Raw genomic sequence first — 26,249 nt, 5'->3', positions numbered from 1 at the left:
AGAGAGAGACACACACAGAGAGAGAGAGACAGAGAGAGAGAAAGAGAGACAGAGGGAGAAAGAGATAGAGAGAAAGAGAGAGAGAGAGAGAGAGAGAGAGAAAGAGAGAGGGAGAAAGGGAGTGCGAAAAAGAAAGGGAGAGAGATAAAAAGAGAAAGTTAAGGGACAGAGAGAGAGAGAGAGAAAGAGAGAGGGAGAAAGAGAGTGAACCATTGCACGGTGTGTTCCTCTAAACCTGTCTGTCCAGTTCCTCTGTAGGTCTATAGAACAGTACAGACAAAGCATGTTGTGTCACCAACCTATTTACCATATAGAGTCCTGAGGCTTCACCACTAGAAGAAACAGAATCAAGATTTCCATTTAACCAGTCAGGATTTCTTTATTTTATTCTAGAAAAATATATTTGATGAAAAACTCTAAAGAGATGATGAGATAAGCGGGAAAAAATTAAATGACGCATTAAAAAACAAACAAATTATCAGCTGTCGTTCGTCATTGTTATTCTGAACAGTAGATATTCTTATTCTAGCCTGGAACGCCCAATTGATATGGTGATGAAACACAGCATATAGGTTAGGATTCCAGGCTATTCCTGTTGTGACCACGATGGGTGACTAACTAGAGGAGTCATTAGCTGGGATGAGCTCTGGGAGACTCACTGTTGTGTGAAGTGATTAGGACTCTGAATCAGAGGAGAGAAGGTCCGAATCCCAAATGGCACCCTATTGTCTTTATAGTGCACTACTTTTTACCAGGGCCCATAGGGAATAGGGTACCAGGGTCCATAGGGAATAGGGTACCAGGGCCCATAGGGAATAGGGTACCAGGGCCCATAGGGAATAGGGTACCAGGGCCCATAGGGAATAGGGTGCCAGGGTCCATAGGGAATAGGGTACCAGGGCGCATAGGGAATAGGGTACCAGGGTTCATAGGGAATAGGGTACCAGGGCCCATAGGGAATAGGGTACCAGGTTCTATAGGGAATAGGGTACCAGGGTCTATAGGGAATAGGGTACCAGAGTCCATAGGGAATAGGGTACCAGGGTCTATAGGGAATAGGGTACCAGGGCGCATAGGGAATAGGGTACCAGGGTCTATAGGGAATAGGGTACCAGGGTCCATAGGGAATAGGGTACCAGGGCCCATAGGGAATAGGGTACCAGGGTCCATAGGGAATAAGGTACCAGGGTCCATAGGGAATAGGGTACCAGGGTCCATAGGGTACCAGGGCCCGTAGGTAATAGGGTATCAAGGCCCATAGGGAATATGGTACCAGGGTCCATAGGTGAATAGGGTGCCAGGGTCCATAGGGTACCAGGGTCCATAGGGAATAGGGTACCAGGGCGCATAGGGAATAGGGTACCAGGGTCCATAGGGAATAGGGTGCCAGGGCCCATAGGGAATAGGGTACCAGGGTCCATAGGGAATAGGGTGCCAGGGTCCATAGGGAATAGGGTACCAGGGTCCATAGGGGATAGAGTACCAGGGCCCATAGGGAATAGGGTACCAGGGTCCATAGGGAATAGGGTACCAGGGTCCATAGGGAATAGGGTACCAGGGTCGATAGGGAATAGTGTACCAGGGCCCATAGGGAATAGGGTATCAGGGTCCATAGGGAATAGGGTACCAGGGCCCATAGGGAATAGGGTACCAGGGTCCATAGGGAATAGGGTACCAGGGTCCATAGGGAATAGGGTACAAGGGCCCATAGGGAATAGGGTACCAGGGCCCATAGGGAATAGGGTGCCAGGGTCCATAGGGAATAGGGTACCAGGGTCCATAGGGAATAGGGTACAAGGGCCCATAGGGAATAGGGTACCAGGGCCCATAGGGAATAGGGTACCAGGGTCCATAGGGAATAGGGTACCAGGGTCCATAGGGAATAGGGTACCAGGATCCATAGGGAATAGGGTATCATGCTAATCACATTAGCCTACGTTAGCTCAACCGTCCCGAGGACGGGACACCGATCCTGAGATTTTAAGGTACAGCAACCCCCATCAGTACAGACTGCAAATCCACTGAGAAAAGACAACGTTCTCATGAGCAGATTTATAGCTCCCCCTCTGGTCGAACAGAGTTACAGCACTAGGATAGATTAATCCTTCAGTCGTAAGGTTATTAAATGAGGTTTAAACAACACTGATCTAGGTCACTCGGAAAAAAGGCAATTAACTATGAGAAGGATGGTCCCTGAAGGACAACAGACAGAGACAGAGACAGGAACTTAGAGGTCGGGAGATACAACTGGGTCACTTGACAGCGACAGTGTATGTCCTGTATTCAGCGACCATTGGCTGGCCACTGGTCAAACATAAATTACAAATCAGTGACTGATCAAGGTATTTTGATGTTTTTAGATCAAGTTTGAGAAGAGTCACAATATTGTTGCAGAGTTTGAAAGGTGAAGCACCACAACATCCTGAAACGGGGCGTAGTGTTATGTAGTGTTATGTAGTGTGTTATGTAGTGTTATGTAGTGTGTTATGTAGTGTTATGTAGTGTTTTATGTAGTGTTTTATGTAGTGTGTTATGTAGTGTGTTATGTAGTGTGTTATATAGTGTGTTATGTAGTGTGCTATGTAGTGTTATGTAGTGTTATTTAGTGTGTTATGTAGTGTGTTATGTAGTGTTATGTAGTGTGTTATGTGGTGTTATGTAGTGTGTTATGTAGTGTGTTATGTAGTGTTATGTAGTGTGTTATGTAGTGTTATGTAGTGTGTTATGTAGTGTTATGTAGTGTGCTATGTAGTGTTATGTAGTGTTATTTAGTGTGTTATATAGTGTTATGTAGTGTTATGTAGTGTGTTATGTAGTGTGTTATGTAGTGTTATGTAGTGTGTTATGTAGTGTTATGTAGTGTTATGTAGTGTGTTATGTAGTGTTCTGTATATAATGTATTTTATGTGTTGTGTTTTGTTTCCTGTTTGTTTACATATACAATAAAAGACTGGTTAAATGTGTCAGTGTGTCTCTCTCTGTTTTATCCCTAGACTGCTGCAGCAGCAGGTGAGATGTCTGTGCTGCTAAACCTAGTATTACTGAGACCAGGGGACCAGGGGACCACCACACTGTCTGTACTGCTAAACCTAGTATTACTGAGACCAGGGGACCAGGGGACCACCACACTGTCTGTACTGCTAAGCCTAGTATTACTGAGACCAGGGGACCAGGGGACCACCACACTGTCTGTGCTGCTAAGCCTAGTATTACTGAGACCAGGGGACCACCACACTGTCTGTGCCGCTAAGCCTAGTATTACTGAGACCAGGGGACCAGGGGACCACCACACTGTCTGTACTGCTAAGCCTAGTATTACTGAGACCAGGGGACCACCACACTGTCTGTGCTGCTAAGCCTAGTATTACTGAGACCAGGAGACCACCACACTGTCTGTACTGCTAAGCCTAGTATTACTGAGACCAGGGGACCAGGGGACCACCACACTGTCTCTACTGCTAAGCCTAGTATTACTGAGACCAGGGGACCAGGGGACCAGGGGACCAGGGGACCAGGGGACCACCACACTGTCTGTGCTGCTAAGCCCAGTATTACTGAGACCAGGGGACCAGGGGACCACCACACTGTCTGTGCTGCTAAGCCTAGTATTACTGAGACCAGGGGACCAGGGGACCACCACACTGTCTCTACTGCTAAGCCTAGTATTACTGAGACCAGGGGACCAGGGGACCACCACACTGTCTGTACTGCTAAGCCTAGTATTACTGAGACCAGGGGACCACCACACTGTCTGTGCTGCTAAGCCTAGTATTACTGAGACCAGGAGACCACCACACTGTCTGTACTGCTAAGCCTAGTATTACTGAGACCAGGGGACCAGGGGACCACCACACTGTCTGTGCTGCTAAGCCTAGCATTACTGAGACCAGGGGACCACCACACTGTCTGTACTGCTAAGCCTAGTATTACTGAGACCAGGGGACCAGGAGACCACCACACTGTCTGTACTGCTAAGCCTAGTATTACTGAGACCAGGGGACCAGGGGACCACCACACTGTCTGTGCTGCTAACCCTAGTATTACTGAGACCAGGGGACCAGGGGACCACCACACTGTCTGTATTGCTAAGCCTAGTATTACTGAGACCAGGGGACCAGGGGACCACCACACTGTCTGTGCTGCTAAGCCTAGTATTACTGAGACCAGGGGACCACCACACTGTCTGTACTGCTAAGCCTAGTATTACTGAGACCAGGGGACCAGGAGACCACCACACTGTCTGTACTGCTAAGCCTAGTATTACTGAGACCAGGGGACCACCACACTGTCTGTGCTGCTAAGCCTAGTATTACTGAGACCAGGGGACCACCACACTGTCTGTGCTGCTAAGCCTAGTATTACTGAGACCAGGGGACCAGGGGACCACCACACTGTCTGTACTGCTAAACCTAGTATTACTGAGACCAGGGGACCAGGGGACCACCACACTGTCTGTACTGCTAAGCCTAGTATTACTGAGACCAGGGGACCAGGGGACCACTACACTGTCTGTACTGCTAAGCCTAGTATTACTGAGACCAGGGGACCAGGGGACCACCACACTGTCTGTACTGCTAAGCCTAGTATTACTGAGACCAGGGGACCAGGGGACCACCACACTGTCTGTGCTGCTAAGCCTAGTATTACTGAGACCAGGGGACCAGGGGACCACCACACTGTCTGTACTGCTAAGCCTAGTATTACTGAGACCAGGGGACCACCACACTGTCTGTGCTGCTAAGCCTAGTATTACTGAGACCAGGGGACCACTACACTGTCTGTACTGCTAAGCCTAGTATTACTGAGACCAGGGGACCACCACACTGTCTGTACTGCTAAGCCTAGTATTACTGAGACCAGGGGACCAGGGGACCACCACACTGTCTGTACTGCTAAGCCTAGTATTACTGAGACCAGGGGACCACCACACTGTCTGTACTGCTAAGCCTAGTTTTACTGAGACCAGGGGACCAGGGGACCACCACACTGTCTGTACTGCTAAGCCTAGTATTACTGAGACCAGGGGACCAGGGGACCACCACACTGCCTGTGCTGCTAAGCCTAGTATTACTGAGACCAGGGGACCAGGGGACCACCACACTGTCTGTGCTGCTAAGCCTAGTATTACTGAGACCAGGGGACCACCACACTGTCTGTGCTGCTAAGCCTAGTATTACTGAGACCAGGGGACCACTACACTGTCTGTGCTGCTAAGCCTAGTATTACTGAGACCAGGGGACCACCACACTGTCTGTACTGCTAAGCCTAGTATTACTGAGACCAGGGGACCAGGGGACCACCACACTGTCTGTACTGCTAAGCCTAGTATTACTGAGACCAGGGGACCACCACACTGTCTGTACTGCTAAGCCTAGTATTACTGAGACCAGGGGACCAGGGGACCACCACACTGTCTGTACTGCTAAGCCTAGTATTACTGAGACCAGGGGACCAGGGGACCAGGGGACCACCACACTGTCTGTACTGCTAAGCCTAGTATTACTGAGACCAGGGGACCAGGGGACCACCACACTGTCTGTACTGCTAAGCCTAGTATTACTGAGCCCAGGGGACCAGGGGACCACCACACTGTCTGTACTGCTAAGCCTAGTATTACTGAGACCAGGGGACCAGGGGACCACCACACTGTCTGTGCTGCTAAGCCTAGTATTACTGAGACCAGGGGACCAGGGGACCACCACACTGTCTGTGCTGCTAAGCCTAGTATTACTGAGACCAGGGGACCAGGGGACCACCACAGCAACTCCTCCTACCTCCACTGCACCACACCAACTTCTCCCTACCTCCACTGCACCACAGCAACTGATCTGTCATTTCTCACAGACACAGGCACAGGCACAGTCCCAGACACAGACACAGACACAGACACAGACAGACACAGACAGACACATACACAGACACAGACACAGACACAGACACAGACACAGTCCCAGACACAGACACAGACACAGACACAGACACAGTCCCAGACACAGACACAGACACAGACACAGACACAGACACAGACAGAGACACAGACACAGACACAGACACAGACCCAGACCCAGACACAGACACAGACACAGACAGACACAGACACATACAGAGACACAGACACAGACACAGACACAGACAGAGACACAGACACAGACACAGACACAGACACAGACCCAGACCCAGACCCAGACCCAGACCCAGACCCAGACACAGACACAGACACATACAGAGACACAGACACAGACACAGACACAGACACAGACACAGACACAGACACAGACAGACACAGACACAGACACAGACACAGACACAGACAGACACAGACACAGACACAGACACAGACAACAGCACTGGACCAGCAGAAACAAATCAATCGGTTAATGTCCCACATTCAGCAGCGTTGGCCTCAAGACCCCTTTTGTTGGTCTCAACTTTTTGATGATGTGCTTTTGACTTCGAATGGGAATTTGCGCCACCTCAGCTCGGCCACCATTGGTCAGCCACGTTAGCTCGGCCACCAATGGTCAGCCACCTCAGCTCGGCCACCATTGGTCAGTACCACCTCAGCTCGGCCACCATTGGTCAGCCACGTTAGCTCGGCCACCATTGGTCAGCCACGTTAGCTCGGCCACCAATGGTCAGCCACCTCAGCTCGGCCACCATTGGTCAGCCACCTCAGCTCGGCCACCATTGGTCAGTACCACCTCAGCTCGGCCACCATTGGTCAGTACCACCTCAGCTCGGCCACCATTGGTCAGTCCCACCTCAGCTTGGCCACCATTGGTTAGTACCACCTCAGCTCGGCCACCATTGGTCAGCCAAATGCTCAATATAGATTATTATTACAGAGAACAGAGAAATTGCGGAAAAGTTATTATTTTTTATTTTTTTTAAACAAATATATATGTTTCAACCAGCCCACCTCAATACAAAATGGTGCAGCCCCTCTGACATTTGGTAAAATTGCCAAACGGCCAATCCGCTCATGTCCTGAAATCAGTTTTCCTTCAATTCTCAAAAATGTAGTACAAATATGTTCCACTAGGTGGCATAATATCCCTGAAAACAACTTGTCATCCCTGCAGAGAGCGGTCCTGTCCATCCACTTACTGTAGTATCAAAACTCTCTGGCTCAGACATAAATGCATATACACACTGTGATTCGCTCATGTTAGGATGTCTCACCTTGTGTTAGGACCTACCATCGGCAGCATCCTGGCTCAGAGCATCCCTAAAGATGCAGGCTATTGGTCAATAATATAATTATACAGCATCGTATCCTGCTTTCCTCCAGGACACAGGGCCAACTAGCCATCAGACTAAATTATTATATTTTTAGTAATTGTGATGGCTGAGCAACCTGGTCTCATAGACTAGACGTAACATAGTAACTGTAAATCCGGGACATTATGATTAGTATGATATGTTACGTCTGGTATGGTTAAATAATACAGAAGGCAACTTAAGGGGGAAAATGAAGTAGGGTGGTTGGTCGGGTTGGAGAGATGGGTGTTAAACGCGAAAGTCTAGCGACCCAAATGTTGTGTGCTTGAATTTCATCACGGACAACTTTATTGTTTTAGTTAATTAGCAACTTTGCAACTACTTACTGCTACTACTTAGCATGTTAGCTAACCCTTCCCCTAACCCTAACCCTAACCTTAACCCTTTAACCTAACTCCTAACACTAACCTTAACCCCTAACTTTAACCCCTAACCTTAACCCCTAACCCTAACCCCAACTCCTAACCCTAACCCTAACCTTAACCCTTTAACCTAACTCCTAACACTAACCTTAACCCCTAACCTTAACCTAACTCCTAACACTAACACTAACCTTAACCCCTAACCCTAACCCCAACCCCTAACCCTAACCCCTAACCCTAACCCCAACCCCTAACCTTAACCTAACTCCTAACACTAACACTAACCGAAACTCTAACCCCTAACCTTAACCCCTAACCTTAACCCCTAACCCTAACCCCTAACCTTAACCCTAACCTCACCTCTTTAACCCAATTCCTAACCCTAACCTTAAACCCAACCTTAACCCCTAACCCCTAACCTTAACCCCTAACCTTAACCCTAACCCCTAACCCCTAACCCCTAACCTTAACCCTAACCCCTAACCTTAACCCAATTCCCAACCCTAACCTTAACCCCTAACCACTAACCTTAACTCTAACCTTAACCCCTAACCACTAACCTTAACTCTAACCTTAACCCTAACCTCAAGCCTTTAACCTAATTCCTAACCCTAACCTCAACCCTTTAACCTAATTCTTAACCCTAACCTTAAACCCTAACCTTAACCCTATCCCCTAACCCTAACCCCTAACCTTAACCCTAACCCCTAACCTTAACCCTAACCCCTAACCTTAACCCCTAACCCTAACCCCTAACCTCAACCCTTTAACCTAATTCCTAACCCTAACCTTAATTCCTAACCCTAACCTTAATTCCTAACCCTAACCTTAACCCCTAACCTTAAACCTAACCTCAATCCTTTAACCCTAACCCTAACCTTAAACCTAACCTCAATCCTTTAACCCTAACCTTAAACCTAACCTCAATCCTTTAACCCTAACCCTAACCTTAAAACCCTTTAGCCTTACCCCAACCTTAACCCCTAACCCTAACCTTAACCCCTAACCCCTACCTTAACCCCTAACCTTAACCCCTAACCACCTTAACCCCTAACCTCTCAAAGAATGCCTCTGTAATGGATAGCAGATGTTTCCCCCCGGGGCTCCTGATCAATTACTTTCCCATCGTTTCCTTTGACCGAACAAGATCTCCTGGACATCAAAACAGCCAATCAATAACCTGGATTTGGATGCCGATGTTCTACTTCAACGAGTCGGAGGAGCAGGACGTACTACTCACCCCGGACCTTAATCACAAAGACTCGGAAAAATAAAAATAGAATATTTTATGTTTCTTGAAGTCGTGGCTGAATAAGGACATGGATAATATACCGGTCTAGCGTTTTTTTTTTCTCTCTGCATCGGCAGGACAGAACGGAAACGTCGGGTAATGGAGGAGGTGTGTGTGTGTCTCTTTGTTAACAACAGCTGGTGTCTCTAATGTTAAGGAAGTCTCGAGGTTCTGCTCGCCTGAGGTGGAGTATCTCATGATAAGCTGTAGACCACACTGTTTAACAAGAGAGTTTTCATCTATATTTTTCGTAGCTGTCTACTTACCCCCACAAAGTGATGCTGGCACTAACATCTCATTCAACGAGCTGTATGAGGCCATAAGCGAAACGAGAAAAGGCCCGTCCAGAAGTGAGCTCCTAGCGGCCGCTGTTTTTGACACAAGAAAACAGAAATATCATTTTTTCTTTAGGTATTTACCTCATTTCTACCTGCATGTCACCTGTGCAGCTAGAGGCGAAAAAACTAGAGAACACCTTTACTCCACACACAGAGACGTGTACAAAGCTCGCCCTCAATTTGGCAAATCTGACCATAATTAATTTTATCCTCCTGATTCCTGCTTACAAGCAAAAACTCAAACAGGAAGTACCACTCAATACGGAAGTGGTCCGATGAAGCGGATGCTAAGCTACAGGACTGTTTTGCTAGCGCAGACTGCAATATGTTCCGGGGATTAATCCGATAACATCGACGACGTCGACCCCACAGTGACAGTACGTACATATCCCAACCAGAAGTCATCGATTACAGGCAACATCCGCACCAAGCTAAAGGCTAGAGCTGCTGCTTTCAAGGAGCAGATCACTATAATCCGGATGCTTATAAGAAATACCGCTACGCCCTCCGACGAACCATCAAACAGGCAAAGCGTCAATACATGACTAAGATCGAATCCTACTACACCGACTCTGACTCTCGTCGGATGTGGCAGGACGTACAAACTATCACGGATTTACAAAGGGAAACCCAGCCGCGAGCTGCCAAGTGATGCTAGCCTACCAGACTAGCTAAGTGCCTTCTATGCTCTCTTCGAAGCAAGCAACACTGAAGCATGCATGAGAGCACCAGCTGTTCCGGATGCCTGTGTGATCACTCTCTCGGTAGCAGTTGTGAGTAAGACCTTTAAACAGGTTAACATTCAACAAGGCCGCAGAGCCAGATGGATTACCAGGACGCGTACTCAGAGCATGCGCTGACCAGCTGGCAAGTGACATTTTCAACCTGTCCCTGACCCAGTCTGCAATCTTTTAAGCAGGCCACCATAGTGTCTGTGCCCAACAACGCCAAGGTAACCTGTCTAAATGATTATCGTCCCGTAGCACTCACATCTGTAGCCATGAAATGCTTTGAAAGGCTGGTCATGGCTCACATCAACACCATTATCCCAGACAGCCTGGACCCACTCCAATTCTCATACAACCCTAACAGATCCACAGATGATGCAGTCTCTATTGCACTCCACACTACCCTTTCCCACCTGGACAAGAGGAACACCTATGTGAAAATGCTTTTCATTGACTACAGCTCAGTGTTCAACACCATAGCTCATCACTAAGTTAAGGACCCAGGGACTAAACACCTCCCTCTGCAACTGGATCCTGGACTTCCTGACGGGCCGCCCCCAGGTGGTGAGGGTCCGCCCCCAGGTGGTGAGGGTCCGCCCCCCAGGTGGTGCGTGCTTAGTCCCCTCCTGTACTCCCTGTTCACGACTGCGTGGCTGTGCATTTCTGAAGGCACTGTAGGTAGTTAGTTAAACAGTTAACCAAATAGTTTGTTAAATAGTTAACCAACTAGTTTGTTAAATAGTTAACCAACTAGTTAAATAGTTAACCAACTAGTTAGTTAAACAGTTAACAAAATGTTTATTTAAATAGTTAACCAACTAGTTAGTTAAATAGTTAATCAAATAGTTGGCGAAATAGTTAACCAAATAGTTAGCTAAATAATTAACCAAATAGTTAGTTAAACAGTTAACCAAATAGTTAGTAAAAATTTTTACCAAATAGTTTGTTAAATGGTTAACCAAATTGTTAGCTAAATAGTTAACCAAATCGTTAGTTAAATAGTTAACCAAATTGTTAGTTAAATAGGTAACCAAATAGTTAGTTAAACAGTTAACCAACTAGTTAGTTAAATAGTTAACCAAATAGTTAGTTAAATAGTTAACCAAATAGTTTGTTAAATAGTTAACCAACTAATTAGTTAAATAGTTAACCAACTAGTTAGTTAAATAGTTAACCAAATATTTAGTTAAATAATTAACCAAACTGTTAGTTAAACAGTTAACCAAATTGTTAGTTAAACAGTTAACCAAATTGTTAGTTAAACAGTTAACCAAATTGTTAGTTAAATAGTTAACCAAATAGTTAGCTAAATAATTAACCAAATAGTTAGTTAAACAGTTAACCAAATAGTTAGTAAAAAAAATTACCAAATAGTTTGTTAAATGGTTAACCAAATTGTTAGCTAAATAGTTAACCAAATAGTTAGCTAAATAGTTAACCAAATAGTTAGTTAAACAGTTAACCAAATAGTTAGTTAAATAGTTAACCAAATAGTTAGTTAAACAGTTAACCAAATTGTTAGTTTAATAGGTAACCAAATAGTTAGTTAAACAGTTAACCAAATAGTTAGTTAAATAGTTAACCAACTAGTTAGTTAAATAGTTAACCAACTAGTTAGTTAAATAGTTAACCAAATATTTAGTTAAATAATTAACCAAACTGTTAGTTAAATAGTTAACCAAATTGTTAGTTAAACAGTTAACCAAATTGTTAGTTAAACAGTTAACCAAATTGTTAGTTAAACAGTTAACCAAATTGTTAGTTAAACAGTTAACCAAATTGTTAGTTAAACAGTTAACCTAATAGTTAATAGTTTGAGAGATACCCAGCCCCTGGACTCCAGGAGGAAACCTGAGAGCCTCCCATTGACAGATATCCAGCCCCTGGACTCCAGGAGGAAACCTGAGAGCTTCCCATTGGCAGATATCCAGCCCCTGGACTCCAGGAGGAAACCTGAGAGCTTCCCATTGAGAGATATCCAGTCCCTGGACTCCAGGAGGAAACCTGAGAGCTTCCCATTGACAGATATCCAGCCCCTGGACTCCAGGAGGAAACCTGAGAGCTTCCCATTGACAGATATCCAGCCCCTGGACTCCAGGAGGAAACCTGAGAGCTTCCCATTGACAGATATCCAGCCCCTGGACTCCAGGAGGAAACCTGAGAGCTTCCCATTGACAGATATCCAGCCCCTGGACTCCAGGAGGAAACCTGAGAGCTTCCCATTGACAGATATCCAGCCCCTGGACTCCAGGAGGAAACCTGAGAGCTTCCCATTGGCAGATATCCAGCCCCTGGACTCCAGGAGGAAACCTGAGAGCTTCCCATTGAGAGATATCCAGTCCCTGGACTCCAGGAGGAAACCTGAGAGCTTCCCATTGACAGATATCCAGCCCCTGGACTCCAGGAGGAAACCTGAGAGCTTCCCATTGAGAGATATCCAGTCCCTGGACTCCAGGAGGAAACCTGAGAGCTTCCCATTGACAGATACCCAGCCCCTGGATTCCAGGAGGAAACCTGAGAGCTTCCCATTGACAGATATCCAGCCTCTGGACTCCAGGAGGAAACCTGAGAGCTTCCCATTGACAGATACCCAGCCCCTGGACTCCAGGAGGAAACCTGAGAGCTTCCCATTGACAGATATCCAGCCCCTGGACTCCAGGAGGAAACCTGAGAGCTTCCCATTGAGAGATACCCACCCTCTGGACTCCAGGAGGAAACTGTTGTAGAATTTTGTAATCAATGTTCATAAATTTCAATTATCTTAATCAGTCTGCATGTCACGCCCTGGCCTTAGTATTCTTTGTTTTCTTTATTATTTTAGTTAGGTCAGGGTGTGACATGGGGAATGTTTATGTTTTGTTGGTTTTGGGTGTTTCTATGGTAAAGGGGTTATGGGGTGTAGTATATGGGTTTGTGTTGAGTTCAGATGTCTAGCGTTGTCTATGTATGTTTAGTTATCTAGGAGAGTCTATGGTTACCTGAATGAGTTCCCAATTAGAGACAGCTGATTTCGGTTGTCTCTGATTGGGAGCCTTATTTAGGGTAGCCATAGGCTCTCATTGGTTGTGAGTAATTGTCTATGTCAGAACGTTTGTAGCCTGTTGTATGTGCACGACGTTTATTAGCTTCACGATCGTTTGTTGTTTTGTTAGTTTGTATTAAGTGTTTCGTGTTTATTTTTCGTCATCTTTTTAAAATAAAAGAAGATGGCATATTTTCCTAAAGCTGCGTTTTGGTCCATCAATCCTCCACACGATCGTGACAGAATTACTCACCATTATAGGACCAAGCGGCATGGAAAGCGGCAACAGGACCTACCTACACAGGATTCATGGACATGGGAGGAGATACTGGATGGTAAGGGGCCGTGGGCTCAACCGGGAGAATATCGCCTTCCTCGTGAAGAGCTGGAGGCAGCTAAAGCCGAGAGGAGGCGATATGAGGAGGCAGCACGGAGACAAGGCTGGAAACCCGTGAGTACAACCCAAAAATTTCTTGGGGGGGGCCTTAAAGGGAGTGTGGCGAAGTCAGGTAGGAAACCTGCGCCTACTCCCTGTACTTACCGTGGAGAGCGAGAGTACGGGCAGACACCGTGTTACGCAGTAGAGCGCACGGTGTCTCCTGTACGCGTGCATAGACCGGTTCGGTACATTTCAGCTCCACGTATCGGCCGGGCTAGACTGAGCGTTGAGCCGTATGTCATGAAGCCGGCCCAACGCATCTGGTCACCAGTGCGTCTCCTCGGGCCGGCGTACATGGCACCAGCCTTACGCATGGTGTCCCCGGTTCGCCTACATAGGCCGGTGCGGGTTATTCCACCTCCCCGCACTGGTCAGGCGACGGGGAGCATACAACCAGGTAAGGTTGGGCAGGCTCGGCGTTCAAGGGAGCCAGTACGCCTGCACGGTCCGGTATTTCCGGCGCCACCTCCCCGCCCCAACCCAGTACCACCAGTGCCTCCTCCACGCACTAGCTATATGGTGCGTGTCTCCAGCCCTTTACCACCAGTGTCTAAACCACGCACAAAGCCTCCTGTGTGTCCCCAGAGTCCTGTGCGTCCTGTTGCTGCTCCCCGCACTAGCCCTGAGATGCGTGTCCCCAGCCCGGTGCTACCAGTCCCGGCACCACGCACCAGGCCTACAGTGCGCCTCAGCCGGCAGGAGTCTGCCGTCTGCACAGCAATGACTGAACTGCCCGTCTGCCCAGCGCCATCTGAGCCATCCGTCTCCCCAGCGCCATCTGAGCCATCCGTCTCCCCAGCGCCATCTGAGCCATCCGTCTGCAATGAGCCTGCAAAGCTGCCCGTCTGCCATGAGCCTGCAAAGCCGCCCGTCTGCCATGAGCCCACTGAGCCGTCCGCCAGACAGGAGCCGCTAGAGCCGCCAGCCAGACAGGAGCCGCTAGAGCCGTCCGTCAGACAGGATCTGCCAGAGCCGCCAACCAGACAGGATCTGCCAGAGCCGCCAACCAGACAGGATCTGCCAGAGCCGCCAATCAGACAGGAGCAGCCAGATCAGTCAGCCAGCCATGAGCAGCTAGATCCGTCAGCCAGCCATGAGCAGCCAGATCCGTCAGCTAGCCATGAGCAGCCAGATCCGTCAGTTAGCCATGAGCAGCCAGATCCGTCAGTTAGCCATGAGCAGCCAGATCCGTCAGCTAGCCATGAGCAGCCAGATCCGTCAGCTAGCCATGAGCAGCCAGATCCGTCAGCTAGCCATGAGCAGCCAGATCCGTCAGCTAGCCATGAGCAGCCAGATCCGTCAGCTAGCCATGAGCAGCCAGTTCCGTCAGCCAGCCATGAGCAGCCAGATCCGTCAGCCAGCCATGAGCAGCCAGATCCGTCAGCCAGCCATGAGCAGCCAGATCCGTCAGCCAGCCATGAGCAGCCAGATCCGTCAGCCAGCCATGAGCAGCCAGATCCGTCAGCCAGCCATGGGCCGTCCCTCAGTCCGGAGCTGCAGTCCCTCAGTCCGGAGCTGCCATTCCTCAGTCCGGAGCTGCCCCTTACCCTGGTGCTGCCCCTTACCCTGGTGCTGCCCCTTACCCTGGTGCTGCCCCTTACCCTGGTACTGCCCCTTACCCTGGTACTGCCCCTTACCCTGGTACTGCCCCTGACCCTGGTACTGCCCCTTACCCTGGTACTGGCCCTTAGTCCGGAGCTGTCCCTTAATGCAATGGGATTAATGTGGAGAGGGGTCATTTTGAAGAAGCTAAGGAGGTGGTTAGGGACTGTGGTGAAGTGGGGACCACGACCAGAGCCGGAGCCGCCACCGTGGAGGGAAGCCCACCCAGACCCTCCCCTAGACTGTGTATGGTGCGCCCGGAGTTCGCGCCTCAAGGGGGGGGTTATGTCACGCCCTGGCCTTAGTATTCTTTGTTTCTTTATTATTTTAGTTAGGTCAGGGTGTGAAATGGGGAATGTTTATGTTTTGTTAGTTTTGGGTGTTTATATGGTATAGGGGTTATGGGGTGTAGTATATGGGTTTGTGTTGAGTGTAGATGTCTAGCGTTGTCTATGTATGTTTAGTTGTCTAGGAGAGTCTATGGTTACCTGAATGAGTTCCCAATTAGAGACAGCTGATTTCGGTTGTCTCTGATTGGGAGCCTTATTTAGGGTAGCCATAGGCTCTCATTGGTTGTGAGTAATTGTCTATGTAGAACGTTTGTAGCCTGTATGTATGTGCACAACGTTTGTAGCTTCACGGTCGTTTTGTTGTTTTGTTAAAGTGTTTTGTGTCGTGTTCATCTTCGTGTTGTTAAATAAAAGAAGATGGCTTATTTTCCAACTGCTGCATTTTGGTCCGTCAATCCGCCACACGATCGTGACAGTAGCTGGTTAGTAACAGGGTAGAGTACCAGGTGGTAACTGGTTAGTAACAGGGTAGAGTACCAGGTGGTAGCTGGTTAGTAAGAGTGTTCAGGGTAGAGTACCAGGTGGTAGCTGGTTAGTAACAGGGTAGAGTACCAGGTGGTAGCTGGTTAGTAACAGGGTAGAGTACCAGGTGGTAACTGGTTAGTAACAGGGTAGAGTACCAGGTGGTAGCTGGTTAGTAAGAGTGTTCAGGGTAGAGTACCAGGTGGTAGCTGGTTAGTAACAGGGTAGAGAACCAGGTGGTAGCTGGTTAGTAACAGGGTAGAGTACCAGGTGGTAGCTGGTTAGTAACAGTGTAGAGTACCAGGTGGTAGCTGGTTAGTAACAGGGTAGAGTACCAGGTGGTAGCTGGTTAGTAACAGGGTAGAGTACCAGGTGGTAACTGGTTAGTAACAGGGTAGAGTACCAGGTGGTAGCTGGTTAGTAACAGGGTAGAGTACCAGGTGGTAACTGGTTAGTAACAGTGTTCAGGGTAGAGTACCAGGTGGTAGCTGGTTAGTAACAGTGTACAGGGCAGAGTACCAGGTGGTAACTGGTTAGTAACAGGGTACAGGGTAGAGTACCAGGTGGTAGCTGGTTAGTAACAGTGTTCAGGGTAGAGTACCAGGTGGTAACTGGTTAGTAACAGGGTACAGGGTAGAGTACCAGGTGGTAACTGGTTAGTAACAGTGTTCAGGGTAGAGTACCAGGTGGTAGCTGGTTAGTAACAGGGTAGAGTACCAGGTGGTAACTGGTTAGTAACAGTGTTCAGGGTAGAGTACCAGGTGGTAGCTGGTTAGTAACAGTGTACAGGGTAGAGTACCAGGTGGTAACTGGTTAGTAACAGGGTACAGGGTAGAGTACCAGGTGGTAGCTGGTTAGTAACAGTGTACAGGGTAGAGTACCAGGTGGTAGCTGGTTAGTAACAGGGTAGAGTACCAGGTGGTAGCTGGTTAGTAACAGTGTTCAGGGTAGAGTACCAGGTGGTATCTGGTTAGTAACAGTGTACAGGGTAGAGTACCAGGTGGTATCTGGTTAGTAACAGGGTAGAGTACCAGGTGGTATCTGGTTAGTAACAGGGTAGAGTACCAGGTGGTATCTGGTTAGTAACAGTGTTCAGGGTAGAGTACCAGGTGGTAGCTGGTTAGTAACAGGGTAGAGTACCAGGTGGTAGCTGGTTAGTAACAGGGTAGAGTACCAGGTGGTAACTGGTTAGTAACAGGGTAGAGTACCAGGTGGTAGCTGGTTAGTAACAGGGTAGAGTACCAGGTGGTAGCTGGTTAGTAACAGGGTAGAGTACCAGGTGGTAGCTGGTTAGTAACAGGGTAGAGTACCAGGTGGTAGCTGGTTAGTAACAGTGTTCAGGGTAGAGTACCAGGTGGTAGCTGGTTAGTAACAGTGTTCAGGGTAGAGTACCAGGTGGTAGCTGGTTAGTAACAGGGTAGAGTACCAGGTGGTAGCTGGTTAGTAACAGTGTTCAGGGTAGAGTACCAGGTGGTAGCTGGTTAGTAACAGTGTACAGGGTAGAGTACCAGGTGGTAACTGGTTAGTAACAGGGTAGAGTACCAGGTGGTAGCTGGTTAGTAACAGGGTAGAGTACCAGGTGGTAACTGGTTAGTAACAGTGTTCAGGGTAGAGTACCAGGTGGTAGCTGGTTAGTAATAGTGTACAGGGTAGAGTACCAGGTGGTAGCTGGTTAGTAACAGGGTAGAGTACCAGGCGATAGCTGGTTAGTAACAGGGTAGAGTACCAGGTGGTATCTGGTTAGTAACAGTGTTCAGGGTAGAGTACCAGGTGGTAGCTGGTTAGTAACAGGGTAGAGTACCAGGTGGTAGCTGGTTAGTAACAGGGTAGAGTACCAGGTGGTAGCTGGTTAGTAACAGTGTTCAGGGTAAAGTACCAGGTGGTAGCTGGTTAGTAACAGTGTACAGGGTAGAGTACCAGGTGGTAGCTGGTTAGTAACAGTGTACAGGGTAGAGTACCAGGTGGTAGCTGGTTAGTAACAGTGTACAGGGTAGAGTACCAGGTGGTAGCTGGTTAGTAACAGTGTACAGGGTAGAGTACCAGGTGGTAGCTGGTTAGTAACAGGGTAGAGTACCAGGTGGTAGCTGGTTAGTAACAGTGTAGAGTACCAGGTGGTAGCTGGTTAGTAACAGGGTAGAGTACCAGGTGGTAGCTGGTTAGTAACAGTGTAGAGTACCAGGTGGTAGCTGGTTAGTAACAGGGTAGAGTACCAGGTGGTAGCTGGTTAGTAACAGGGTAGAGTACCAGGTGGTAACTGGTTAGTAACAGGGTAGAGTACCAGGTGGTAGCTGGTTAGTAAGAGTGTTCAGGGTAGAGTACCAGGTGGTAGCTGGTTAGTAACAGGGTAGAGAACCAGGTGGTAGCTGGTTAGTAACAGGGTAGAGTACCAGGTGGTAGCTGGTTAGTAACAGTGTAGAGTACCAGGTGGTAGCTGGTTAGTAACAGGGTAGAGTACCAGGTGGTAGCTGGTTAGTAACAGGGTAGAGTACCAGGTGGTAACTGGTTAGTAACAGGGTAGAGTACCAGGTGGTAGCTGGTTAGTAACAGGGTAGAGTACCAGGTGGTAACTGGTTAGTAACAGTGTTCAGGGTAGAGTACCAGGTGGTAGCTGGTTAGTAATAGTGTACAGGGTAGAGTACCAGGTGGTAGCTGGTTAGTAACAGGGTAGAGTACCAGGCGGTAGCTGGTTAGTAACAGGGTAGAGTACCAGGTGGTATCTGGTTAGTAACAGTGTTCAGGGTAGAGTACCAGGTGGTAGCTGGTTAGTAACAGGGTAGAGTACCAGGTGGTAGCTGGTTAGTAACAGGGTAGAGTACCAGGTGGTAGCTGGTTAGTAACAGTGTTCAGGGTAGAGTACCAGGTGGTAGCTGGTTAGTAACAGTGTACAGGGTAGAGTACCAGGTGGTAGCTGGTTAGTAACAGTGTACAGGGTAGAGTACCAGGTGGTAGCTGGTTAGTAACAGTGTACAGGGTAGAGTACCAGGTGGTAACTGGTTAGTAACAGGGTACAGGGTAGAGTACCAGGTGGTAGCTGGTTAGTAACAGTGTACAGGGTAGAGTACCAGGTGGTAGCTGGTTAGTAACAGGGTACAGGGTAGAGTACCAGGTGGTAGCTGGTTAGTAACAGTGTTCATGGTAGAGTACCAGGTGGTAACTGGTTAGTAACAGGGTACAGGGTAGAGTACCAGGTGGTAACTGGTTAGTAACAGTGTTCAGGGTAGAGTACCAGGTGGTAGCTGGTTAGTAACAGGGTAGAGTACCAGGTGGTAACTGGTTAGTAACAGTGTTCAGGGTAGAGTACCAGGTGGTAGCTGGTTAGTAACAGTGTACAGGGTAGAGTACCAGGTGGTAACTGGTTAGTAACAGGGTACAGGGTAGAGTACCAGGTGGTATCTGGTTAGTAACAGTGTACAGGGTAGAGTACCAGGTGGTATCTGGTTAGTAACAGGGTAGAGTACCAGGTGGTATCTGGTTAGTAACAGGGTAGAGTACCAGGTGGTATCTGGTTAGTAACAGTGTTCAGGATAGAGTACCAGGTGGTAGCTGGTTAGTAACAGGGTAGAGTACCAGGTGGTAGCTGGTTAGTAACAGGGTAGAGTACCAGGTGGTAGCTGGTTAGTAACAGGGTAGAGTACCAGGTGGTATCTGGTTAGTAACAGGGTAGAGTACCAGGTGGTAGCTGGTTAGTAACAGTGTTCAGGGTAGAGTACCAGGTGGTAGCTGGTTAGTAACAGTGTTCAGGGTAGAGTACCAGGTGGTAGCTGGTTAGTAACAGTGTTCAGGGTAGAGTACCAGGTGGTAGCTGGTTAGTAACAGGGTAGAGTACCAGGTGGTAGCTGGTTAGTAACAGGGTAGAGTACCAGGTGGTAGCTGGTTAGTAACAGTGTTCAGGGTAGAGTACCAGGTGGTAGCTGGTTAGTAACAGTGTACAGGGTAGAGTACCAGGTGGTAACTGGTTAGTAACAGGGTAGAGTACCAGGTGGTAGCTGGTTAGTAACAGGGTAGAGTACCAGGTGGTAACTGGTTAGTAACAGTGTTCAGGGTAGAGTACCAGGTGGTAGTTGGTTAGTAACAGTGTTCAGGGTAGAGTACCAGGTGGTAGCTGGTTAGTAACAGGGTAGAGTACCAGGTGGTAGCTGGTTAGTAACAGGGTAGAGGGTAGAGTACCAGGTGGTAGCTGGTTAGTAACAGGGTACAGGGTAGAGTACCAGGTGGTAGCTGGTTAGTAACAGGGTACAGGGTAGAGTACCAGGTGGTAGCTGGTTAGTAACAGGGTACAGGGTAGAGTACCAGGTGGTAGCTGGTTAGTAACAGGGTACAGGGTAGAGTACCAGGTGGTAGCTGGTTAGTAACAGGGTACAGGGTAGAGTACCAGGTGGTAGCTGGTTAGTAACAGGGTACAGGGTAGAGTACCAGGTGGTAGCTGGTTAGTAACAGGGTACAGGGTAGAGTACCAGGTGGTAGCTGGTTAGTAACAGGGTACAGGGTAGAGTACCAGGTGGTAGCTGGTTAGTAACAGGGTACAGGGTAGAGTACCAGGTGGTAGCTGGTTAGTAACAGTGTACAGGGTAGAGTACCAGGTGGTAGCTGGTTAGTAACAGGGTAGAGTACCAGGTAGTAGCTGGTTAGTAACAGGGTAGAGTACCAGGTGGTAGCTGGTTAGTAACAGTGTTCAGGGTAGAGTACCAGGTGGTAGCTGGTTAGTAACAGTGTACAGGGTAGAGTACCAGGTGGTAGCTGGTTAGTAACAGGGTAGAGTACCAGGTGGTAGCTGGTTAGTAACAGGGTAGAGTACCAGGTGGTAGCTGGTTAGTAACAGTGTTCAGGGTAGAGTACCAGGTGGTAGCTGGTTAGTAACAGGGTAGAGTACCAGGTGGTAGCTGGTTAGTAACAGTGTTCAGGGTAGAGTACCAGGTGGTAGCTGGTTAGTAACAGTGTCCAGGGTAGAGTACCAGGTGGTAGCTGGTTAGTAACAGGGTAGAGTACCAGGTGGTAGCTGGTTAGTAACAGTGTACAGGGTAGAGTACCAGGTGGTAACTGGTTAGTAACAGTGTACAGGGTAGAGTACCAGGTGGTAGCTGGTTAGTAACAGTGTTCAGGGTAGAGTACCAGGTGGTAGCTGGTTAGTAACAGGGTAGAGTACCAGGTGGTAGCTGGTTAGTAACAGGGTACAGGGTAGAGTACCAGGTGGTAACCGGTAGTAACATTGTTCAGGTGATTTTGTTTTGTGAACAATGTAAAATGTCACAACAAACTGTTAAAGGCTGTCATGTCTCAAATAACCAATCAATGATGCTGGTTCAAGGGTGGCTAGACCAATCAAAAACTTCATAGACAGAGCTATGGATGGATGCAAGGATTGACCATCCATGATGTAAAAATGATAGTTTTAACCATGTTGAGGCTTTATAGTGTTTGTTTACATTTACTTTGTTTACAAACGTCGGAGTTAATAAACAAGCTGATATTTTGGGTTCTGATGAAGTACGAGCTGATAAGGCATTTCAAAGTTATTGCTTCAAGAATCAATGGGTACATATCATTAATTCACAAGTCCAAAAAATGGATGTAGAAACTGCTGATTGCCCCTTTAAGGTTACGGTTAGGTTTACAATCACATTTTAAGAAGAGAATTGTAGAAATAAGGCGAGCTATATTACTTTGTGTTTGTGGTAACTAGTGACGACCTCTAACTATCTACCTAGTTTAAATAAAAGTTAAATAAAAGGTTAAATAAATCAAATAAAACCTGTGCAAAAGTAGTTTATGTCGCGTGTATACGCTTGTCGGAAACTAGGAACTTTCATATTAACTCGTTGAAATATGATCCCGAGTTGCCCGCTTGGGAAGTATTAGAATCAACCAATAGGAAACTCTACGCAAATAACTTACGGTTAATTTTCACTCGGAGGTTCCGAGTTTCCCATAGCACTCCAACGCAGCATTACACACTTGCACAAACGTTCTAATATATGACTTAAATTCTCTGCTACACTCATTTGCAGCTATACCAATGTGATATGACCGTCTTTCAATCGTTCGTTTGACTCCAGATAGGCTTAATTATAAAGGGACTCATCGACTAATGGTTTACTGAGCACCAGGGAATGCGCAAGTTGCGTAAATCATACAGCCAGTCTTGAACCAAAGGACGCGAAGACAGGATCCTGAAATTACCTGTGGGCCAAGTTCATTTGACATCCTTCCTCCGGTGTCTCAGCTACTGAAACTTGAAAGTCCAGTTCCTCAAAGAAAGACCGAGGGAAAATGCCTCAGGAGTTTGACAAGTAAGTAATTTACTGTGCTGCTTGCCGAAGTTACTATGCCTGTTATTTCATTTACCTAATATCCCACAAGGAATTTATTTTGTCTAATTAATGTACATAATATTATTACATCATCTTACCTCGACTAGTCTGTCTTTTATTTATTATTTAACCTTTATTTAACTAGGCAAGTCAGTTAAGAACAAATTCTTATTTACAATGACAGCCTACTTGTAAAACCACCCCCGGTCAAACTCTCCCCGAACCCGGACGACGCTGTGCCAATTGTGCGCCGCTCTAAGGGGACTCCCGATCACCGACGGTTGTGATACAGCCCAGTTGTGATACAGCCCGGGATCGAACCCGGGTCTGTAGTGACACCTCTAGACCGCTGCCGGTACCCCCATAAAGCCTCATTATTGTTATTTTACCGTGTAACGTTTTTTCTTACTTTAGTTTATTAAAAGAAAAAAAAAAAGAAAAAAATTGCCAATACTTACTTTTTACAAAATTCTGCATAGTTGGTTAAGGGCTTGTAAGTAAGCATTTCTGTAAGGTGGACACCTGTTGTATTCAGGCACATGTGACAAATCACAATATGATTTGATTAACACATTGGTGACCCATTTCTACAACCATCCAACAGTAGCAGCAGTAAATACTTGCAGATCATTATGGCGGGTCTCAATTCTGTGGCTATTATGGTAACCTAACTGGTGGTGCAATACTTGACGTTGACGTGCCAGTTTATACAGTCCGCCTGCCGTCTAGCATCTTTAACTTGGAGAAAATATACTTTAGGAATGAAAATGTATCATTGTTCATTGAGAAATACAGTGAGAGGCTATATTGTTGTGTGAGAAAAAAAAAATACGTTCATGAATGACTGTAGTTTAACAATCAACCCCGAGGGATACCATCAACAGTGTCGGCGAGGTAGGAGCTGGTTGATGGTGAGAAACAGCCTGGGGCTGAGCTGACAACAACAGTAGTGGCTTGGTAGGAGCTGGTTGATGGTGAGAAACAGCCTGGGACAGAGCTGACAACAACAGTAGTGGCTTGGTAGGAGCTGGTTGATGGCAGCTTGGTGAGAAACAGCCTGGGACAGAGCTGACAACAACAGTAGTGGCTTGGCAGGAGCTGGTTGATGGCAGCTTGGTGAGAAACAGCCTGGGACAGAGCTGACAACAGTAGTGACTTGGTCGGAGCTGGTTGATGGTGAGAAACAGCCTGAGGCAGAGCTGACAGCAACAGTAGTGGCTTGGCAGGAGCTGGTTGATGGTGAGAAACAGCCTGGGACAGAGCTGACAACAACAGTAGTGGCTTGGAAGGAGCTGGTTGATGGAGGCTTGGTGAGAAACAGCCTGGGACAGAGCTGACAACAACAGTAGTGGCTTGGCAGGAGCTGGTTGATGGAGGCTTGGTGAGAAACAGCCTGGGGCAGAGCTTACAGCAACAGTAGTAGCTTGGCAGACATGATGGCGAATGCCCTTTAATGACGTAATGAACATGTTCTCTCATGTCCCACTGTTTCCCAATGTGTTGTGTCCAATAGTGGGAATATCTATGGGTGTGTCCAACCGTAAGCATCTGGTAATGTCATTGTGTCCTACTGGTTGAAGTGTCCTGGGGGTAAGGAATACTTTCTAGGGATTGTCCTCCAGTAGGCGTCTGGTGATTTGTGTCGTCTCATTGTGTTGTGTCTCTCCAGTAGGTGTCTGGTGATTTGTGTTGTCTCATTGTGTTGTGTCTCTCCAGTAGGTGTCTGGTGGTTTGTGTTGTCTCATTGTGTTGTGTCTCTCCAGTAGGTGTCTGGTGGTTTGTGTTGTCTCATTGTGTCTCTACAGTAGGTGTCTGGTGATTTGTGTTGTCTCATTGTGTCCCTCCAGTAGGTGTCTGGTGATTTGTGTTGTCTCATTGTGTCTCTCCAGTAGGTGTCTGGTGATTTGTGTTGTCTCATTGTGTCCCTCCAGTAGGTGTCTGGTGGTTTGTGTTGTCTCATTGTGTCTCTACAGTAGGTGTCTGGTGATTTGTGTTGTCTCATTGTGTCCCTCCAGTAGGTGTCTGGTGGTTTGTGTTGTCTCATTGTGTCTCTCCAGTAGGTGTCTGGTGGTTTGTGTTGTCTCATTGTGTCCCCCAGTAGGTGTCTGGTGGTTTGTGTTGTCTCATTGTGTTGTGTCCTCCAGTAGGTGTCTGGTGATTTGTGTTGTCTCATTGTGTTGTGTCTCTCCAGTAGGTGTCTGGTGATTTGTGTTGTCTCATTGTGTTGTGTCTCTCCAGTAGGTGTCTGGTGATTTGTGTTGTCTCATTGTGTTGTGTCTCTCCAGTAGGTGTCTGGTGATTTGTGTCGTCTCATTGTGTTGTGTCCTCCAGTAGGTGTCTGGTGGTTTGTGTTGTGTCCTCCAGTAGGTGTCTGGTGGTTTGTGTTGTCTCATTGTGTTGTGTCCTCCAGTAGGTGTCTGGTGATTTGTGTTGTCTCGTTGTGTTGTGTCCTCCAGTAGGTGTCTGGTGGTTTGTGTCGTCTCATTGTGTCCCTCCAGTAGGTGTCTGGTGGTTTGTGTTGTCTCATTGTGTCTCTCCAGTAGGTGTCTGGTGGTTTGTGTTGTCTCATTGTGTCTCCCCAGTAGGTGTCTGGTGGTTTGTGTTGTCTCATTGTGTCTCTCCAGTAGGTGTCTGGTGATTTGTGTTGTCTCATTGTGTCTCTCCAGTAGGTGTCTGGTGGTTTGTGTTGTCTCATTGTGTTGTGTCTCTCCAGTAGGTGTCTGGTGATTTGTGTTGTCTCATTGTGTTGTGTCCTCCAGTAGGTGTCTGGTGATTTGTGTTGTCTCATTGTGTTGTGTCTCTCCAGTAGGTGTCTGGTGATTTGTGTTGTCTCATTGTGTCCTCCAGTAGGTGTCTGGTGGTTTGTGTTGTCTCATTGTGTTGTGTCTCTCCAGTAGGTGTCTGGTGATTTGTGTTGTCTCATTGTGTCCTCCAGTAGGTGTCTGGTGATTTGTGTTGTCTCATTGTGTCTCTCCAGTAGGTGTCTGGTGGTTTGTGTTGTCTCATTGTGTTGTGTCCTCCAGTAGGTGTCTGGTGATTTGTGTTGTCTCGTTGTGTTGTGTCTCTCCAGTAGGTGTCTGGTGATTTGTGTTGTCTCATTGTGTCCCTCCAGTAGGTGTCTGGTGGTTTGTGTTGTGTCCTCCAGTAGGTGTCTGGTGATTTGTGTTGTCTCATTGTGTTGTGTCTCTCCAGTAGGTGTCTGGTGGTTTGTGTCGTCTCATTGTGTCTCTCCAGTAGGTGTCTGGTGATTTGTGTTGTCTCATTGTGTCTCTCCAGTAGGTGTCTGGTGGTTTGTGTTGTCTCATTGTGTCCCTCCAGTAGGTGTCTGGTGGTTTGTGTTGTCTCATTGTGTTGTGTCTCTCCAGTAGGTGTCTGGTGATTTGTGTTGTCTCATTGTGTTGTGTCCCTCCAGTAGGTGTCTGGTGATTTGTGTTGTCTCATTGTGTCTCTCCAGTAGGTGTCTGGTGGTTTGTGTTGTCTCATTGTGTTGTGTCTCTCCAGTAGGTGTCTGGTGATTTGTGTTGTCTCATTGTGTCTCTCCAGTAGGTGTCTGGTGATTTGTGTTGTCTCATTGTGTCTCTCCAGTAGGTGTCTGGTGATTTGTGTTGTCTCATTGTGTCTCTACAGTAGGTGTCTGGTGATTTGTGTTGTCTCATTGTGTCTCTCCAGTAGGTGTCTGGTGGTTTGTGTTGTCTCATTGTGTCTCTCCAGTAGGTGTCTGGTGATTTGTGTTGTCTCATTGTGTTGTGTCTCTCCAGTAGGTGTCTGGTGATTTGTGTTGTCTCATTGTGTCCCTCCAGTAGGTGTCTGGTGGTTTGTGTTGTCTCATTGTGTCTCCCCAGTAGGTGTCTGGTGGTTTGTGTTGTCTCATTGTGTCTCTCCAGTAGGTGTCTGGTGATTTGTGTTGTCTCATTGTGTCTCTCCAGTAGGTGTCTGGTGGTTTGTGTTGTCTCATTGTGTTGTGTCTCTCCAGTAGGTGTCTGGTGATTTGTGTTGTCTCATTGTGTTGTGTCCCTCCAGTAGGTGTCTGGTGATTTGTGTTGTCTCATTGTGTCTCTCCAGTAGG

General features: G+C 47.5%; 1 protein-coding gene across 1 annotated transcript in view; it reads left to right on the top strand.

The window, feature by feature from the left end:
* The first annotated feature begins 22,142 nt into the window (after window positions 1-22,142).
* Window positions 22,143-26,249, top strand: part of LOC129842350 (grainyhead-like protein 2 homolog) — a 74,569-nt gene continuing 70,462 nt past the window's right edge. The window contains exons 1-10 of the mRNA XM_055910870.1: window positions 22,143-22,162; window positions 24,378-24,384; window positions 24,472-24,513; window positions 24,643-24,680; window positions 24,900-24,906; window positions 24,993-24,999; window positions 25,081-25,087; window positions 25,257-25,263; window positions 25,379-25,416; window positions 25,599-25,605. Coding sequence (XP_055766845.1) covers window positions 22,143-22,162; window positions 24,378-24,384; window positions 24,472-24,513; window positions 24,643-24,680; window positions 24,900-24,906; window positions 24,993-24,999; window positions 25,081-25,087; window positions 25,257-25,263; window positions 25,379-25,416; window positions 25,599-25,605 — 180 coding nt within the window. The remainder of the gene's footprint in view (window positions 22,163-24,377; window positions 24,385-24,471; window positions 24,514-24,642; window positions 24,681-24,899; window positions 24,907-24,992; window positions 25,000-25,080; window positions 25,088-25,256; window positions 25,264-25,378; window positions 25,417-25,598; window positions 25,606-26,249) is intronic.

The sequence above is a fragment of the Salvelinus fontinalis genome, unplaced genomic scaffold (assembly GCF_029448725.1).
Source record: "Salvelinus fontinalis isolate EN_2023a unplaced genomic scaffold, ASM2944872v1 scaffold_0035, whole genome shotgun sequence".
NCBI classification, from domain to species: Eukaryota; Metazoa; Chordata; class Actinopteri; order Salmoniformes; family Salmonidae; genus Salvelinus; species Salvelinus fontinalis.
The sequence above is the reverse complement of the archived record's forward strand: the minus strand, read 5'-3'. Positions and strand labels throughout refer to the sequence as shown.